General features: G+C 37.3%; 1 protein-coding gene and 1 long non-coding RNA gene across 2 annotated transcripts in view; both read left to right on the forward strand.

Annotated features, from left to right (window-relative positions):
- Nucleotides 1-21,090, forward strand: part of PCCB (propionyl-CoA carboxylase subunit beta) — a 75,284-nt gene that overhangs the window by 47,648 nt on the left and 6,546 nt on the right. Inside the window, exon 10 of the mRNA XM_046647419.1 lies at nt 12,212-12,335. Within this exon, the coding sequence (XP_046503375.1) occupies nt 12,212-12,335 (124 nt within the window). The remainder of the gene's footprint in view (nt 1-12,211; nt 12,336-21,090) is intronic.
- LOC124230904 (uncharacterized) lies at nt 944-7,002 on the forward strand. The gene is made up of 3 exons (XR_006886313.1): nt 944-1,222; nt 4,001-4,086; nt 4,190-7,002. It is a non-coding gene; the product is annotated as an uncharacterized LOC124230904 (long non-coding RNA).

Below are 21,090 nucleotides of genomic sequence, written 5' to 3' on the forward strand. Positions count from 1 at the left end.
GATTGGCACCTGAGCTAACAACTGTTGCCAATCTTCTTCTTTCTTTTTTTTCCCTGCTTTTTCTCCCCAAGTCCCCCCAGTACATAGTTGTATGTTTTAGCTGTGGGTCCTTCTAGCTGTGGCATGTGGGACACCACCTCAGCATGGCCTGACAAGCGATGCCATGTCCACGCCCAGGATTCGAACCAGGGAAACCCTGGGCCACCGAAGCAGAGCGCACGAACTTAACCACTCGGCCACGGGGCCGGCCCCAGGTCTTGCTTTCTTGATTGGTTTTTATAAATCTCTAACTACTACTCCCTCTCTTAACTCCTTCCTTCACACAATAAATAACTTTACACAATAAATGTGTGTGAACATGTATAGATTTCTTGTCTGCTTAAAAAAAAAAATCTTAACCCATAACTCTGTTGAACTGTTGTCCAAATTCTTTTCTTCCTTTTCATTCAAACTCCTCTTGTCTCTTCTTCCTTTTCTCTCCACCAGAGTCTGACTTCTGGTCTTCTGCCTCTGTTGAATGACACACCTCCAAATGACCTCTCTTATTGCTAAATCCAAGGGACTAAGGTCATTAAAAAAGCATAGTTACAGAGGTAACCATTATAAAAAAAACAAAAACACCTTCCTAAGTAACAAAAAGTTATAGGAAAAATTATAGAAAAGACCAAATAAAATGCATCATGTAGAGAAAGAAAAGGCTCCTTGGTGCTCTCTTCCGGTCACTGTTCCCCCCAAACCACTGATGGAAACCGCTGTGCTGAGTTTTAACAGCACGAATTAGTTGTTCTTGTTTCTGTGTGTTATGTAAGTCATAGCATCTATGTCTTCCGTATGTGGCTTCTTCCATTATTATGTTTGTGACCTATGTCCATATTGGTCTTGTTCATCTCTTTAGTCTTATGTATGAACAGACCAGTTTATCTATTGTTTATGGGCATTTGGGTACTTTCCACTCCAGGGCTATTACAAATAGTTCTGATATGAACGTTCTAGGATGTGATTTTGGTAAATAAAGTACACATTCCAATTGGATTCATGCCTAGGAGTGAAAGTACCCTGTCATAGGTTATGCACACATTCAGCGTTAGTAGATACTGCCAATGGGTTTTTCCAAGGAATTATGCCATTTGCACTCCCACCAGCAGCATTTGAGCCTTCCAGTTCCTTCACATTCTCGCCAGCACTTGGCCAGCACCATGCTCTTTTAGTTACTGACTTTATGGTATGCTTTCACATCTGGTAGGGATAGTTCCTCGTGATTATTCTTTTTGCAGAATGTTCTTGGCTAGTGCTGTGTATTTTTCCATATGAACTTTTGAGTCAGTTTGTCTTGTTTTAGGGTAGACAGATGTGGAAGTAGGGAATCCTCTTGTTTTTATTGAGATCCTGTTAAATTTATGAACTTACTTGGGAGAATTGACATCCTTATGAATCTGAAATAAATCTAAAAACATAGTTCATACTTTGATTTGTTAAAGTATACTTTTTTTTTCCCCTTGAGGATTGTTTTAAAGTTTTCCTTGTATAGGTTGTTCACATTTCTTAAGTTTATTCCTGTGTGTCTTATCTTTTTATTGTAAATGGGGTCTTTACTATCTTCTAACTGGTTTTTTAGGTATATGTGAAAGCTATTAATACTGTTTATCGATTTTATATCCTGTTATCTAAGTTCTCTTATTTGTAATAGTTTTTTACTGTTAATTCTTTTGGGTTTTTCAAGTATACTAATATACTGTCTACATATAGCTTTATCTTTTCTTTTCCAATTATTTGATGTCATTTCTTTCTCTTGTCTAATTGTGTTGTCTGTACCTCTGTGTTTTATCAAATGCAGTGACTAATGGTTGTGATAGTGGGCATCTTTGTCTCGTTCCTAACTTTAGAGAGACTGCCATTACTGTTTTCTAACTTCACATCTTTTTTCACGTTAAGAAAGCTATTTTAATTTTTGTTGTATACTTTTTTTTAAAATCAGGGATGTATATTGAATATTGTTAAATGCCCTTTCAGCATTTGTGGAGATGATCACATCATTTTTCTCCTTAGATCTATATATAAATGTCTCAATAGATTTCCTAATATTGAACTAGTCTTACATTCTTGAAGTAAAGCCTACTTGTTATATTTTTTTAATGTTTTATTTTGAATGTTTGCATCAATATTGTGTGATATTGGCTAATTTTTTTAGGGGTATTTTTAGATTGGATTTTGGTATCAGCGTTGTGCTTCTTTCATGCATTAGTCTGCTCGGCCGCCATAACACAATACCACAGACTGCGTGGATTAAACAACAGGAATTAATTTTTCTCATCGTGCTGGAGTCTAGAAATCCAGGATCAAGGTGCCAGCGGGGTTGTTTCTGCTGAGACCTCCCTCCCTGCTTTGCAGACGGCTGCCTCCTTGCTGTGTCTTGATGTGGCTTTTCTTTTGGGTGCACAAGGAAAGAGCCATCTCTGGTGTCTCTTCCTCTTATAAGGACAATGTGTCCTATCAGATTAGGGCCCCACCCTTGTGACCTCATTTAACTTTAATTATCTCCTTAAAGGCTTTGTCTCCAAATATAGTCACATTGGCCTAGCTTCAACTTGTGAATTTTGGCGGGGACACAATTCACTTCATAAAGTACCATAAAGAGAATTTGTAAGTTTTCTTTCTTTTTCTGTGCTCTGGAACAATTTAATATAGCTCTGAGATTATCTGCTTTTTAAAGATTTGGTAGAAATTCTCCTGTGAACTTGTCAGGACTTATTGCTTTTTTGGGAGGTGGGGAGCAATGGCTTTTTGACAACTTCCTCTGTTCTTTAATGTTAATATATCTCTTTAAACTTTATCTTTGCTGGAGTCAGTTTTGGTAAAGTATGTATTTTTTTTCCTATAAATTATCTATTTCTTCCAGGCTTTTGTTTTATCTGCATAGGGTTGTTCACAGTACTCTTAGATTAGTGAAGTCTATTGTGGTTTTCTCCTCTGACATTTCTTGTTTTATGTTTTCTTGATAGGTTATATTGATGTATTTCACAGAGTCAACTTTTTCACTTTATTTTTTTAAAGTTCAGTATTTTATGCTTTTATATTTATTAATTTCTTTTCTGCTTTCTTTCAGTTTTTCTTCCTTTTTCCCCCCTCAAGCTTTTGAGCTACAAGTTTAATACATATATTTTATTTATTTATTTTTTGTTAAAGATTGGCACCTGAGCTAACAACTGTTGCCAATCTTCTTCTTTTTTTTTTCTGCTTTTTCTCCCCAGATCCCTCCAGTACATAGTTGTATATTTTATTTGTGGGTCCTTCTAGTTGTGGCATGTGGGACACTGCCTCAGTGTGGCCTGACGAGTGGTGCCATGTCCGTGTGAAACCCTGGGCTGCTGAAGCAGAGCATGTGAACTTAACCACTCGGCCATGGGGCCGGCCCCTCTTTCATTTTTAATATTGTATTTAATTAAGTCCATTGTAGAAATGTAGTCAAATAGCCATATCTAACTGCAGGGGGTAGACTAGGAAATATGGTAGCCATTTGCCCATCATTTCTGTTACAGTGGTAGAAGTGGAAGCTGGATTCTTGGTGGATACTTAGCAGTCTCTGCTACACTCTCTTAATGCTTTTTAAATAAAAGCAACTAATATGTACATAAGAAAGAACTTTTTAAGTACAGAAACATAAAGCAAAATGCAGATCTCTCTATCTTCCTATCAGTCTTATTTCCTAGAGGTAACCACTATTAAATTTCTTGTGTATCTTTCCAGAAAAAAAAATTTATTTATATGCCAAATGTATTTCCATGTATATATTGATATTTTGAGTTAATTTAACTCAAAAAAGATTGTATTATACACACTTTTGCACCTTGCTCTTTTTTCACTTTCCTTTTCCTATCATGGCATGTGGGTTTACTTTCTTCATTGCAGTGACTGTATAGTACTCCACTGTGTGGATGGAACGTTATTTAAACGTTATCCTTATGATGGACATTTAGATCCTTTATGGTTTTTATTCTTACAGGCAGTGCCATGATAAACAGCTCTGTGTGCATATTAGTATATTTTTGCGACCATATCCATTGGATCAGGTCCCAGCAATGGAATTTGGTCAGTATGACTATTTAAAATTGTAAAAAAAGATTTCTGGGTAGTCAAGGTAATGGTGGTCTCCTAAATCCAAAACTGTACACATCTTCCAAAAACTGTATAGGTTGATAAGAACACAGCTACCATTCCCTTGCCTTTGGCATAACTGGAAGACAGGAAACTACGAACTTCAGATAACAGTAAGTAGAACAATAAAGACCGCTTTCTGGTGGGCTGAGTTCGCTCCAAGTCTGTGGAGAGCTAGAGGGAGCGTTGAGAAACTGCACAGAAGGAACGTAAGGAAATTTAGACGAAATCACTCTCAGGAAGAGAACGTTCACTGTAAGAGTGAAAATACTGGAAAAGAGTCCTGTTAGGTAAAGCAGTGACCTCAGGGAAGGGAGTTTTTAATAGTGCCCAGGAATAAAGAAGGCAGTCATGCAAAGGCATTGCTTCTGGGGAGAAAAAAGAGTGAAATGGAAGGGAGAGGCACCTTTGGAAATAGTGAAGTGAAGGAAAAATGAAGCAAGAGGTAAACTTATCTGTCTGTAAGACAAAAACCAAAAAAATTGAAGGACGTGCTACGTCCCCTACCACTCTCCCTAAAATCAAGACACCCGTTAACTAAACTTCACTTTGCTCTGCTGACAGAAGAGGGCACTCTCGAACTGGCATTCTTGTTTGTCATCCCAGACTGCCACGCCATCCAAAGGGCCGAGATACAAGTAGTTTATATATAACTACTAAGGAAGAAAACCAAAAATGAGAATTAAAAACTTCAGTTGACAAAATTCTCTTCACTGTGCAAGTCAATCATGAAGCAGATGATGACACTGCAGTCTGAGTTCAGTTGCCTCCAATAAGCATTTGAGGTTATGAAAATCCAAAGTTCAGAAACCAGTGACAGAAGGGGAGTAAAATAGGAAGAAGTAAATTTAGAGCTGATTGAATTAAAATGGTGGCGGGGCGACAAAGTCACATGTCAGAAATTAAGACAAAATTACAAAGTACTCAGGAGAATATATTTGAGTCAAATTTAATAAGGAACATTGAAGAAAATGGGGAAAATAACCAAGAAAATGAAGATAAAGAAAAAGGTAAATATTGGAAAAAAGTGACTAAAATGGAAGCCAGGCAAAGAAGACCAAATGTACATATAATTGGAGTGTCTGAAGAAGAAAAACCAGGAACGGACTATTTAAAACTAATCCAAGAAAGCATTTCAGAAATAAAGTTAAGGCCGAGATCTACATAATGAAAGAGACCACTGAGCACCTGGGAAAATTGACCTAGAATGATCCAACTGGAGTAAATGTCCACATATAACAATTACATTTTTAAAATTAAGAAAAATCCTTGGGACCTGGAAGCAAAAAGATTAAATTACTTACAAGGATAAGAGACTTAGAGTAGCATCAGACTTCTCAAAAGCAACATGCAGAACAAGGCAACAGTGGAAAAGCACTGCAGGAGACTCAGTCGTGTATTAAGACTAAGGAAAACAGTTCTAAATATGCAAGAACTGAGGGAATTCTGTGTTCCCAGGCTCTTCTTGTATCTATTAGAGGATGAGCTTCATTCAACCAAGAGATGACTGGAGGAATTTCAGCAAAAGGATGGATGGTGCTTATTTAATTATAATTCTAAGACTACAGCAAGGCTGGAGAACAGTGTATAAATGCCATTTTAGTTGCAGAAAAAATGCAACTGAAAGATGAGAGGAGAAGGAACAGGGAAAGAGTAAAGCAGGAGTTCACTGATTGTTGTGAGCCTACAGGTATCATAAAAATAGACAACCCAGTTAATAAGATGTTAAATAAGGGAACAGACTAAGGGCATTTTTAAAAAGGTATAATTACAAAGGTAGCCACTAGACCAAAAATATAAACCTTCGTAAATATCGGTATAAAACACATCACATAGATACCAAATATAACATGGTACATAAAGTAATTATTAAAAAATAGGGAAAACCAAAAATGTCTCTTGCACCAATGAATACAAATGGCTTAACTTATTAAAATCACTTATCTCATTTATTCAAAGAAAAAGATGTCCAGTTTGCATCATGAAGCAAGACCAACTATATATGGTATATGACACTTAAAATCAATCTGAAAGGTTAAACATAAGGGATGGGCAAAGGTATACCAGGAGAATGGAAATAGCATAGCAATATTTGTGATCTTAATATTAGACAACGTAAAATTCAAGTATTGTGACAAGGAAAGACATTTTCAAATGCTAAAAGCCACAGATTACAATAAAAGATCTATGCCTTAAATAATCCAACTGTCATTTTTATAAAGCAGAAACTATAGGATATCCACAGAGACACAGGTAGAAACAAATAATAGACTTAAACAAACCATAATTAGTACAAGGAAAGTCAGATGGACCAAAATAAGATATAGAGACCTCACATAATAGGTAGATAGGTAGAAATCTTATGGATCTGTTTCAGACCTTACAGCCTGGTAACAGGCACTAAATCTTACTCTCCAGTATACATAGAGCATTCACAAAAGTTGATCATATATATTAGGAAAGAAAGCGTTGTTAAATTCCATAAAGCAAAAATGTTACTAACAACACTGATCAAAACTAGAAATTTATAGCAACAACGAAAACAAAAGCAATGTCTCACTTGGAAATACATCTTCTATTAAACAATTCTTGGATGAAAGGAGAAAACATAAGCCATAATAACAAAATTCTAAAAGAAAAAAGATAATGAAAACCCTACGTATCAAAATCTATGGAATGCTTTAAAACAATGAACAGAGGAAAAATTTATAGCCTTATTAAGTGCTTAATAAAAATGAGAGAAGGAAAGTAAACTAAATTCCCATCTCAGAAAGCCAGGAGAAAAATATTCTAAAAGAAATCACAAGAAAGGATTTAATGAGGATAAGAACAGAAATTTTATGATTTAGGCAATAGAAAAATAGTAGCTTTAATTAATGAAATAGAGTAACCAGTAGCTAACTAAAAAAAAAAAAAGAATCACAAATACAAATATGAAGTGAAAAGGGAGAACAACCATAGAAAAAGAAGAAATTTAAAAATCATAAAAGATCAGATGAAATGAATTATTTGTTTGGAAAAGACATTTTACGAGAAATTGACCACGTTAGAGATAAGCTTAAGTGGACCAAATTCCATAGAAGGAATTACTTCACCAAAAAAGCGCTAGGCCCACATAGTTTCACGTGGGAATTCTGTGAAACCTTCAGAGACATAAGAATCATAATGCTACATAAAATGTTTCAGAGCATATACAGTAAAACAAACAAAACAACCCCCTTCCGAATTCTCTTTATGAAGCAAGTATGACATTGATAGCTGAACCTGATAAAGACAGAATTTAAAAAGATTTCAGATTAATATTGCTTACCAATATTGATGCAAATAAATGTTAGCTAACAGACTCCACCACCATGTTAGAATTATACACATGACCAAGTGGAATCTATTGTAGGAATGTGAGGTTTGTTTTAGGAAATCTAGTAGTATACTATATTAATAGATATAAGTGAGATCATATGATTATTTTCGTAGATCCTGCAAAAGGTTTTACAAAAGTTCAACACCCATTCCTGATAGGAACACTCAAGAAAATAGGAATTGATGAATACTTTAACATGATAAAATTTAGTATATACCTTTTTAAAACCCAGCATCTTAGTAAGGAAAGACTTAGTCCACTTAAGATCAGGAACAAGGCAAGGATATCCACTGTCGCCACTATTGTTTAACATTGTACTGGAGGTGTTAGCCAATGCAGTTAGACAAGAAGAGGATCAACTGGAGGCAAAAGCCTTGGAAACCAAGTTAAGCTATGTTTGTAGATGACGTAGTATGCTAAAAATGCTAGAGAATGCATGATAAAACTGAATAATTAGGGAACAAGATATGAAATTAATACATAGAAAATCTTCATGTGCACAGACAATAACCAATTATATATGGTAGCGTAAGAACTTCTTTTATATAGCAACAAAGAAGATAAAATATCTAAGTAATAAACTTATGGGACACATTTAAAAACTTCTGAAAAACACAAGAGTAGACTTGAATAAATGGAGAGACATTCCTTGTTCCTGAATATTGGGTTAACATCAGAAAAATATCAGTTCTTCCTAAGTTAGTTTATACATTTAAGGCGATCTCACACAAAATTTTAAAAGTAGAACTAGACGGACTTATACAAAAGTTTATGTGGGTTAACCTTAACTTGTTTTTAAACTAGATTGCTTTAAAAAAGACTAAAAGTGGGGGCCGGCCCTGTGGCCGAGTGGTTAAGTTCTCACGCTCTGCTTCAGTGGCCCAGGGTTTCACCGGTTCCGATCCTGGGCACGGACATGGCATCACTCATTAGGCCACGTTGAGGCGGCATCCCACATGCCACAACTAGAAGGACCCACAACTAAAAATACACAACTATGTACTTGGGGGATTTGGGGAGAAAAAGCAGAAGAAAAAAAAGAAGATTGGCAACAGTTGTTAGCTCAGGTGCCAATCTTAAAAAAAAAAAGACTAAAAGTTTCTCTTAAGTGAAAAAAAAATTCATATAGAACAATAAAAGTTCAAGAATAGCTAGGAATATACCACAAAAGAAAAGCTATGGCTATACCATATATTAAAGCATACTGTAGTTAAAACAGCGTGGCACTGGCACATGAGTAGATCAGTGGAATAGAACAGAAAAGCTAGACGTAGATTCAAGTACATATAGAATTCAGGTACATGTGATAAAGGTATTATCTCAAATTCCAGGGGCAAAGATTAGCTTCTTAATAAATGGTACTGGACAGCTGGATTGCTGGGTTAGGAAAATGTAAAATTAGATCTCTGCTTTATACCATATACAAAAATAAACTACAACTCAACCAGAGAGCTAAATATAATAAGTGAATCCATGTAAGCCTTAAAGGAAGCAGACGAGTTTCTCTGTAACTGTAGGGGGAGGGAAAGAAAGGACTTTGAACATGGCTCAAAACCCAGTTTCAGTCAAAAAAAAAAATAGAGAAATTTGACTATGTAAGAAATTAAAAAATTCCACACTGCATAGCAAAAAACGAAACAAAGTCAAAAGACAACGAACAAACTGGGAGAAAATATTTGCAACATATCACAAAGAACTAATATCTCTAATATATAAAGAATTCTTAAAAATTGAGGGAATAAAGACCAAAACGATAGAAAAGTAGGCAAAAAACATGAAGAGATAACTCACAAAAATATAAAATGGACCTTAAACATATGGAAAGTTGCTCAGTTTTACTCATAATGGTAGAAATGCAGATTAAAATTACGTTGAATTATCAGATTGGCAAAAAAATAAAAAGCTTAAACACTTTCCATTGGTGAGTTTGTGGGGAAACAGATGCTCTCATAAATAGCTGGTAGAGAATATGGTAATATCTAAGACTGAATAAGCATTTACACTTTGAACCAGCAGTCCCACTTCTAGGAATTTACCCTGAAGATACGCTTTCCACCATATAAAATTGTAGATGCACAAGGTTACTGTTAAGTCGTTATTTGCAATTACAAAATATTCTAAACAGCTTGAATGTAAGTTTTAAAATAATGTAAATAACATATAGCAGATTATTAAATAAACTTTGGTGCCTCCAGTAGAGTACTATGCAGAAGGGGAAAAGAGTGAGGGAGATCTCGGTGAACTGATATTCATAGTGATTCCCAGGAGATATTGTTAAGTGAAGAAACCCAAAGTGCAAAAGAGTATCCGTAGTATGTTACTTTCCATCTAAGATAGAAGGGGGGATTAAAAAGATATGAATGTATCTGCTCCTTTCTTCAACACACACAAGAAAGATAAATCAGAAAATAATGAGATTAACAAGATGAGTGGAAGGGTTGGGGAGTGACAGTGTTAAACTGTATTAATAAGTATACGTATTAAGAAAAAGACTGAGGGAAAACCTTTAAAATGAAATGAAACGAATCTGTGTCTCAAATGAATAACTTTTGAACACAGTATCTTGACTATATACCTTTAGTCTAATCACAAATAGTGTAAAGAAATACTGAATTTTAGTTAGATTTGTTTTGTTGCATTCATATGGGTTAGCAATTCTGAAACTGTTTTCTCTGTGTTTGAGAATTGAATAAATAAATAAATACATTTTGACGATAATGGGAATCAGATGTCCACTGTAGGAAAAAGGAGTTACGAATATGGAAAAGGAGAAAACTAGAATGTATCCTGTAGTTGAATTCACTAGAATTGGAGTTATCAGAATGAACTCATGATTTTCATACCACTTTTAGAAATAAGTGTGTGTGTGTGTCTGTCTGGATTTCCTAGCTCTGTCCTCTGGGACGGCTTCTTAGAAGCTGACCCACAACCACCCACACCCATACCCATACCCATTACCCCTAAAGGGAACTGGGCCCCTTGGAGAAATGGCTGATTCTAGTCTTGAGGCAGGAAAAAATAAAAAGTGAACCTGGAAGTAAGGCAATTCCAGCGTGTGAGATAGTGCTCAAAGAATGACAGAGAAATATAAAAAAGGTGTAGGAGCCACCTTGAATGAGCTCTCCCTGGCAAATATGGGACAATTTAAACATAAAATAAATAGTGATGGTAAAAAATTACAATCTACAAACAAGAATCCCTAAGTTTATACTTATGGGTGATACAGATAAGTAAATGAGAACGGCAAAGACCTTTCTGATGGTAGAATGTGACTAGTAAATGGAGGAAACATGGAGTTAGAGAAATCACCATTTGGCAGCTATTGAGGCAGTAATTGGGTCAGGCAAGAATCATCAATGAATGTTAAACTAGTGGGTGAAAGTTTCATGAAGAATAGGATTTTTATATAGTTTCAAAATATTTCCCCACAAAATACTTATTAATTACAAATAAAAAAATACTAAATCTACAGAGGAGAAGCCTGGCGTGCATCACCACCATTAATGGACAGATTGACATCATGTGCCTTTCGGTGTGATTCACTGAGAGGGTCTCCTCTGTGATACTCTGCCAAAAATGCTTAACCTGAAATGAAACATGAAGAAACAAACCCAAATAGATTGCAGACAACCCGTCTGGAGAAAGATGTGATGATTGTGAAAGACAAAGACCGAGGGGAAAGAATTAAAGCAGGCTCATGAGACTGGACCATTACAAACACCAGGTGATCTTGGGTCAGAGTCTAGGACCAGATCTGTGTTGCTATAAAGGCTGATATTAGAATGACTAAATAATAAATAAGGTCTTATATAATTAAATAAGGTTTCATAATAGATAATAGTATTAATGTTAATTTCCTGATTTTGATAATGTCACTGCAGTTATATAAGAGAATGTCCTTGATCTCAGGAGATACACACCAAGGAACTTAGAGGTAAAGAGGTGTCATGTCTGTAACTCACTCTCAAATGGTTCAGGAAAAAAGTTGTGTGTGTGTGTGTATATATATACGTAGAGAGAAAGAATATATGTTTACATACACACATATTTGTAGAGAGATTGAGTGAGAAGGGGGCTAGGCAGGGAGGGAAGGAAGGAGAGGGAATGATGAAGCTTATGTGGTAAAATGTTAATAAATGGGGAATGTGGGTGAATGATATATAAATTTTATTTTTGGTAAGGAGGATTGGCCCTGAGCTAACATCCGTGCCAGTCTTCCTCTATTTTGTATGTGGGATGCTGCCACAGCATGGCCTAGTGAGCGGTTTGTAGGTCCGTGTCTGGGATCCGAACTTGTGAACCCTGAGGCCCCAAAGCGGAGCATGTGAACTTAACCACTATGCTCCCAGGCCGGCCCCCTATGCATTTTTTTGTATGACTTTTTGGGAAATTTTTATGTAAATTTGAAATGATTTGAAATAAAGTAGAAAAATGTGATAAATAATGTCAAATTCAAGTAGAACCTTTAAACAAGGGAGCACTGGTTTGTCCTCCTCTGGGTGAGCGCAGGAGAGTTTTCTCCTCCAGCAAGGAGGGGGTGCTGCCTCGCTGCCGGCTGTCTTGCTTCCTTGGAGAGGCTGTGGTGCAGCGGGGGCTGTCCAGCCCTGTAATTCTGTAATCTAAATGTCTGTAATTCTGTGACATAGTTGTATCTTGTTCTTTATCATTTTGAGCTCAGGACTAAATTTATCCCTGCAGGTTGTTGATGAGCGAGAATTTTTTGAGATCATGCCCAATTATGCCAAGAACATTGTTGTTGGCTTTGCAAGAATGAACGGGAGGACTGTTGGAATTGTTGGCAACCAGCCTAAGGTGGCTTCAGGTAGGAGGGAGAAGCTCTTACTTGTGAACCTCGGGTTGTGGCCTGGGCCAGGGTGTCCACCTCTGCCTTTTTCTCAGACGTGGCCTTCCAAGGCCAGCAGAAGACCCTCATATAGATCTTGTTGTAAAAGCTCCTTTGTCTCTTAATGTTAATTTTTCAAAATGCTTCTTTCGTACTTCCCTATTTTTTAAGAGTTTATGGATAATTTTCCTCCTCATCTTATAAGGTCTTCACTTTTCAGAGGTCTGCTTTCTGTCCCCCCAGTTAAGATTTATGACTCGCCCACCAAACTTCAAGCTCCATGAGGACAGCCATGTGTGTCTTATTCACAGTTTATCTCCAGTGCCTCTGAAGGTGCCAGGTACATAGTTGGTGCGTGACAAGTTGACAGCGTCTTGCTGTGTCTGCACCCCACAGCTTTCTGCTGATTTGACCGTTCCGAGTCACAGCCAGGGTGGGAACTCTTCTGTGGCTGTGCTCCGGATGGGGTGGGGACTGTGGACCCTGCTTGCCTCCTCACTACTTCCCTCCTTAGGTTTGTCTTGAATCCCTGTGTAGGATGAATATGCCCTCCCTTATTGACCCAGCCTCATCTTTTATCTCTACCGTGGCAACTTTTACTAGAAAAAGTTTGTTAAAAATATTTTTTATTGTGGTAAAATATATGTAACATAAGATTTGTCATTTTAACCATTTTTAAGTATATAACTCAGTGGCATTGATTACATTCACACTGTATGCAACCACTACCACTATCTGTTTCCAAGAATTTTTCAAATAACCAAATAGAGACTCCCTTTCTCCCCTACCCCCAGCCCTTGGTAATCTAAATCTACTCTGTCTTTGTGAATTTACCTATTCTAGATATTCCATATAAGTGGAATATTTGTCCTTTTGTGTCTGGCTTATTTCACTTAGAATAATGTTTTCAAGGTTCATCCATAGTGTGGCATGTATCAGAACTTCATTTTAACTTTTTCATGGCTGATTAATGTTCCATTGCATGTCTATACCACATTTTGTATAATCATTCATCCATCGATGGACACTCGGGTTGTTTCCACTTTTTGGCTGTTGGTGATAATGCTGCAGTGAACTTTGGTGTACAAGTATCTGTTTGAATCCTTGTTTTCACTTCTTTTGTTTATATACCTAGGAGTGGAATTACTGAGTCATATGGTAATTTTATGTTCAATTTTTTGAGGAAACACTACTGTTTTCCACAGCGGCTGCAGCATTTTACTTTCCCACTGGCAATGCACAAGGGTTCCAGTTTCTTTACATTCTCTCCAACACTTGTTATTTTCTAATATGTTTTGATAATAACCATCCTAATGGGTGTGAAATATTGTCTCATTGTGGTTTTTATTTACATTTCCTTAATGATTAGTGATGTTGAGCATCTTTTCATTTCATGTGCTTATTGGCCATTTGTATATCTTTGGAGAAATGTCTTTTCAAGTCTTTTGCCTGTTTTTAATTATTTGGGTTTTTTGTTGTTTAGTTGTAGGAGTTCTTTATATATTCAGGATGTTAAACTCTTATCAGATATATGATTTACAAATATTTTCTTCCATTCTGTGGATTGTCTTTTCTCTTTCTTGATAAAGCCATTTGACGCACAGAAGTTTTAAAATTTGAAGTTCAATTTCTGTCTCCTTTTTCTTTTTCAGTTGCTTGTGCTTTTGGAGTCATATCTAAGAATATATTGCCAAATCCAATGTCATGAAGCTTTCCCCCTTTGTTTTCTTTTAGGAATTTTATGCTTTTAGCTTTTTGTTTTTGATTGGCACCTGAGCTAACAACTGTTGCCAATCTTCTTTGTTTTTTTTTCCCTGCTTTTTCTCCCCAAATCCCCCTGGTACATAGTTGTATATTTTAGTTGTGGGTCCTTCTAGTTGTGGCATGTGGGATGCTGCCTCAGCATGGCCTGATGAGCGGTGCCATGTCTGCGTCCAGAATCCGAACTGGCAAAACCCTGGGCTGCCAGAGCAGAGCACGTGAACTTAACCCCTTGACCATGGGTCTGGCCCCCCTGCTTTTAGCTTTTGCATTTAGATTTGCTCAATTTTGAATTAATTTTTATATACGGTATGAGTTAGGGATCCAACTTAATTCTTTTGTATGTGGAAATTCAGTTATCCCAGCACCATTTGTTGAATAGAATATGCTTTCCTGATTGAATGGAGTGGCATCCTTGTTGAAAATCAGTGGGCTACAGATGTGTATGTTTATTTCTGGACTCTCAGTACTACTCCTTTGGTCTATGTGTTTATCCATATGCTGGTACCACACTGTTTTGATTACTGTTGCTTTGTAGTAAGTTTTAATATTTGGAAATCTGAGTTTTTTCATATTCTTCATTTTTGAGATTGTTTTGGCTGTTTGGGGCCCCTTGCAATTCCACATGAATTTGAGTATTGGCTTTTCTATTTATGCCGAAGCCTGCTGTTGGAGTCTTGGCAGGGCTTGCACTGACTCTGCAGGTCACTTTAGGTAGAGTTGACATCTTAGCAACATTAAGTCTTCCAACCCTTGGACGCAGATGTCTTTCCATTTATCTTGGTCTTCTTCTATTTCTTTCAGCAGTGTTTTGTAGTTTTTTAGTGTACGAGTCTTCTACCTCTTAGTTAAATTTACTCCTAAGAGTTTTATTTTTTTAGACACTATTGTACATGGAATTGCTTTCTCAGTTGCCTCTCTGGATCGTTCATTATTAGTGTGTAGGAAGACAGCTCTGCAACTGAGTTTGTCTGTTGATCTTGTAACCTGCATTTTTGCTGAATTCATTTATTAGCTTTAGTAGCTTTCTTATGGATTCTCTGGGATTTTCTATATATAGGATCATGTTTTCTGCAAATATAGGTTTACTTCTTTCTTTCCAATTTGGGTGTCTTTTATTATTTTTTTCTTGTCTAATTGCTCTGGCTAGAACTTCCAGCACAATGTTGAATAGCAACGGTGAAAGTGGGCATCCTTGTCCTGTTCTTGATCTTAGGGGGAAAACTTTGTCTTTTACCATTGCGTATGATGTTCACTGTGGGTTTTTCATAGGCCCTTCATTATATTGGGGAAATTTCCTTCTGTTCCTAGTTTTCTGACTGTTTTATCATGAAAGGGTGATAGATTTTGTTGAATGCTTTTTCTGTATCATCTGAGATGATCGTGTAGTTTTTGTCCTTTGTTCTATTAATGTGTTCTATTACACAGATTGATTTTTGTATGTTGAACCACCTTTGCATTCCTGGGCTGTATCTCACTTGGCCATGGTATATAAGCCAGCCCTGGTGGTCTAGTGGTTAAGATTCAGCACTCTCACTGCTGAGGCCCAGGTTTGTTTTCTGCTCAGGGAACCAGACCACTGATCTGTTGATTGTCGTACTGTGGAAGGCTGCATGTTGCTGTGATGCTGAAAGCTGTGCCAACAGTATTTCAAACCCAGCTGGGTCACTCATGGTGGACAGGTTTCAGCAGAGCTTCCAGACTAACATGGGGAAGAAGGACCTGACCTCCCACTTCCAAAAAAATTGGCTATGAAAACCCTGTGAATAGTAGTGGAGCATTTTCTGATAGAGCACCGGAAGGTGAGAGGATGGTGCAAAAAGATGGGGCAGGATTCCCTTCTGCTGTGCACGGGGTTGCTAGGAGTTGGAATTGACTTGATGGCACTAACAACAACATGGTATATAATCCTTTTTTTTCCTTAAATAAACTTTATTTTTTAGAGATTTTTAGGTTCACAGTAAAATTGAGTGGAAACTACAGAGAACTCTTATATACACCCTGCTCTCACACATGCACAGCTACTCCACTGACAGTATCCTGAACCAGAGTAGTACATTTGTTACAATTGATGAATGTACATTGACACATCATTCTCACCCAAAGTCCCTAAGTTTACATTAGGGTTCACTCTTGATGTTATATATTCTATGGGTTTTCATAAACATACAATGATATGTATCTACCATTGCAGCATCATGCAAAATGGTTTCACTGCCCTAAAAATCCTTTGTGCTCCACGTATTCATCCCTCCCTCCAGGGTCTTACCCCTGATAATCCCTGGCAACCACTGATCTTTTTACTGTTCCTGTAGTTTCACCTTTTCCAGAATGTCATATATTTGGAATCACAGAGTAAGTAGCATTTTCAGATCAGCTTCTTCCACTTAGTAATATGCAGTTAAGTTTTCTCCGTGTCTTTTCATGGCTTGATAACTCATTTCTTTTTAGCGTTGATTAATATTACATTTTCTGGGTGGCCCACAGTTCATTTATTTGTTCACCTCCTGAAGGACACCTTGGTTGCTTCCAAGTTTTGGCAGTTATGAATAAAGCTGCTAAAAACGTCTGTGTGCAGGTTTTTGTGTGGACAAAAGTTTTCAACTCATCTGGGTAGATACTGAGGAGTGCGATTGCTGGCTCACACGGTAAGAGTACGTTTAGTTTGTAAGAAACCACCAAACTGTCTTCCAGGGTGACTGTGCCGTTTTGCATTCTCAACAGCAATGAATGAGAGTTCCTATTGCTCCATATCCTTGTCAGCATTTGATGTTGTCAGTGTTCTTGATTTTGGCCATTCTAATAGGTGTATAATGGTATCTCATGGTTGTTTTAATTTGCATCTCCCTGATGACATATGATGTGGAGCTTCTTTTCATATACTTATTTGCCATCTGTATGTTTCCTTTGGTGAGGTATCTGTTCAGGTCTTTTGCCCATTTTTCAATTGGGTTGTTTGTTTTCTTATTGTTGAGTTTTAAGAGTTCTTTTTTTATGTTAGATAGGAGTCCTTTATCAGATGTGTACTTTGCAAATATTTTCTACCAGTCTGTGGTCGTCTTCTCATTCTCTAGACAGTGTGTTTCGCCGAGCAGAAGTTTTTAATTTTAATGAAGTCTGGCGTTTCTTTCATGGATAATGCCTTTGGTAGTGTTTCCAGAAAGTTATTGCCATACCCGTGGTCACCTAGGTTTTCTCCTGTTATCTGTGGATCCATTTTACTTTTTTTTTTTTTTTGGAGGAAGATTAGCCCTGAGCTAACATCTGCTGCCAATCCTCCTCTTTTTTTTTTTTTGCTGAGGAAGACCGGCCCTGAGCTCACATCTGTGCCCATCTTCCTCTACTTTATATGTGGGATGCCTACCACAGCATGGCTTGCCAAGCAGTGCCATGTCCACAGCGGGGATCTGAACTGGTGAACCCTGGGCCGCTGACGTGGAACGTGTGAACTTAATGGCTGCGCCACTGGGCTGGCCCTGTGGATCCATTTTAAATTAATTTCTATGAAAGGTGTAGGGTCTGTGTCTAAACTGATCTTTTTTACTTGTGGATGTCCAGTTGTTCCAGCACTATTTGTTGAAAAGGCTATCTTTCATTATATTGCCTTTGCTCCTATGTCAAAGATCAGTTAATTATATTTATGTGGGCTTATTTCTGGGATCTGTATTCTGTTCCATTGATCTGTTTGTTCTTTTGCCAATACCACACCGTCTTGATTACTGTAGCTTTATGGTAAGCCTTGTAATAGGGTATTGTCAGTCCTCCAACTTTGTTCTTCTTTAATATTGTGTTGGCTATTCTGGATCTTTTGCCTTACCATGTGAACTTTGGAATCAGTTTGTTGATATCTACAAAATAACTTGTTGGGATTTTTATTGGAGTTGCATTAAATCTGAAGATCAAACTGGAAGGAACTGATCTCTTGATGATATTGAGTCTTCCTCCCCATGAACATGGAATATCTCTCCATTTATTTAGTTCTTTAGTTTCTTTCGTCAGAGTTTAGTAGTTTTCCTCATACAGATCTTGCATGTGTTTGTTAGATTTATGCCTACATATTTCTTCTTTTTGGAAGGTGTGCTAGTGTGAATGGTGTTGTGTTTTTAGTTTTAAACTCGTTGCTGGTGTGTGGGAAAGGAGTCAACTTTTGTGTATTTGTATCCTGTAACCTTGCTATAATTACTTATTAGTTCCAGCAGCTTTTTGGGTCAATTTTCAGGATTTCCTAATAGGTAGTTATGTCATCTGTGAACAAAGACAGTTTGATTTCTTTCTTCCTTTTGTATACTTTCTTTTCTTATTTTATTGTATTAGCTAAGACTTCCTTCCTGTACAGTTTTGAAAAGCAGTGGTGAGAGAGGACAGTCTTGCCTTGTGCCTGATCTTAGTGGGAAAGCTTCTAGTTTTTCACAATTTCATGTGATGTTAGCTGTAGGTTTTGTATAGATGTTCTTATCAAGTTGAGAAAGTTCCTTTGTATTCCTAGTTTGCTGAGAGTTTTTATCATGAGTGGGTGTTGGATTTTGTGAATGCTTTTTCTATGTCTGTTGATATGTTCATGTGATTTTTCTTATTTCGCCTGTTGATGTAATGGGTTACATGAACTGGTTTTCAAATGTTGAATCAGCCTTGCATGCCTGGGATAAATTCCACTTGAAAGTGGTGTCTAATTATTTTTATACATTCTTGGATTTAATTTGCTAATATCTTGTTGAGGGTTCTTACCTCTGTGTTCACGAGGGACATTGGTCTGTAGTTTTCTTTTCTTGTAGTGTCTTTGTCTGGGTTTGATATTAGGGTAATGCTGGCCTCAGAATGAGTTAGGAAGTGTCCCCTCGGCTTCTGGAAGAGACTGCAGAGACTTGGTATAATTTCTTTTTTAAATGTTTTGTAGAATTCACCAGTGAACCTTTCTGGGCTGCATTTGTTTTTTAAATCATGTAAAAAGTAAAAAGTGGTGTTACAAACCAGAAATAAAATAGTACTGGCTTTTATATTTCCCCATGTACTTCCCTTTCTTGGAGATCTTTAATTCTTCATACAGCTTTGCCATACTGTCTGGTGTCCTTTCATTTTAACCGGAAAGACTCCCTTGACCATTTCTTGTAGGGCAGGCCCAGTGGTAATGAGCTCCTCAGCTTTTATTTATCTAGGAAGGTCTTGTTGTCTCTCGTTTTTGAAGGACAGTTTGCCAAATATAGAGCTCATGGTTGACAGTTGTATTCTTTCAGCACTTTGAATATGTCGCCCCATCCGGCCTTCGCGGTTTCTGCTGAGAAATCAGTCGGTAAACTTACTGAGAACCTGGCGATGTGATGAGTCTCCTCTCTCTTGCTACTTTCAAGATTCTGTCTTTGTTTTTTGATGGTTTGACTATAATTTGTCTCATTGTGAGTCTGTTTGAGTTTATCCTACTTGGAGTTAAGAGTTTCTTGAATTTGTTGTTTTCTGTTTTACATCAAATTTGGGAAATTTTTGGTTATTGTTTCTTCACATGTCTCAAATGCCCCCTCCCACTCTTCTCTCCGTCTGGTGCTGCTGTGCTGTGTATACTGGTTCACTTGATGGTATTCCATGCGGCCCTCAGTCTCTATTCACTTCATTTTTTCTTTTATTTCTGTTCCTCAGACCGGCTAATTTAAAGAATCTTATCTTCATGTTTCCTGATCCTTTCTTCTGTGCTCAAATCTGCTGTTGAGCCCTTGAAGTGAATTTTTCATTTTAGTTATTCTACTTTTCAGCCCCAGAATTTTTGTTTGGTTCCTTTTCATAATTTCTCTCTTTGTTGATAATCTCATTTTGTTCATATGTTGTTTTCCTGATTTTTTAGTTCTTTGTTCATGTTTCCCTTTACCTCTTTGAGCATATTTATGATGGTTGTTTTAAAATCTTTGTCTAGTAAGTTCAATGTCTGGGCTTCCTCATGGACTGATTCTGTCAATTTATTTTGTTCATTTGAATGGCTATACTTTCAGGTTTCTTTGTATGCCTTGTTTTTTGTTGAAAACTGGATATTTGAATATTGTAATGTGGTAACTCTGGAATCATTCTCCCCTTTTTCCAGGATTTGTTGTTTTTTTGGTTATTGAATGCTGTAGTAGTCCTTTTGTCAATGACTTTGCCCAACTATTTTTGCAGAGACTGTATTCCTTGTTGTGTGGTCACTGAAGTCTGTTCCTTAGCTTGTGTCCAGCTAGTGTTTTGACAGATTTCCTTAAACACCAGGTGCTAAGGCAGAGAAACAAGAAAATACATCTCCTAGTGTTTGTGAGTTGGCTCTGTGCTGGGGCTCTCCTTCAACATTTAGCCTGACTTAAACTGAGTTTAGCCATCAGCCCACGGTTAAAACTTAAGATCTCTCAGGTCTTTTGTTTTGTAATGTTGTGTCTTCATTTTCATTCGTCTCAAGGTATTTTCTAATTTCAACCCCCTCTCAGGTCTTTTCTGAGCGTTCATCTGGTCCTAGGCATGCCTGTTTCTTTCTAAAATCCCCTGTGTGCATAGGTGCTCTTGAATGCCCTAATTTCCCAAAGAAACTTTCTCCCTGGCTTTCTTCCTCCTGGGCCTTAGGTCTCAGCTGTAATCCTTTGCCCCAGCTGTCTGCAGGTTGTTCCTTTGCCTTATGGTGTTTTTGAGCAATACCTGCCACTTTTCTGGCCTGGGTGAGTTCCAAGGTAAGCGAAACAGAGATGAAAGCCTTGAGTCAATCTTTCAGGTAGCTCCCAGACAAGTTAGAACAGACCTGCATGGTAATTTGTGACTGAGGTCCTCTTTGCTCCCTCTAGAACCAGGGGGACTGTGGGGCAAGTGTCACTAAAAATGCCACAAAGATTTTATGCTGTTTTTAAGTTGCCTTTTTCTTGATTCAGCTTTCAGTTTAAAAACCTTTGCCTTTTCCAGAGTTTTGACAGAATTGGTTCTGACAGTGTCTGCTTGTTTTTAATGCTTGTTTTGGAAGACAGGAGCTTGGAGC

The sequence above is a fragment of the Equus quagga genome, chromosome 1 (assembly GCF_021613505.1).
Source record: "Equus quagga isolate Etosha38 chromosome 1, UCLA_HA_Equagga_1.0, whole genome shotgun sequence".
In the NCBI taxonomy this organism is placed as follows: Eukaryota; Metazoa; Chordata; class Mammalia; order Perissodactyla; family Equidae; genus Equus; species Equus quagga.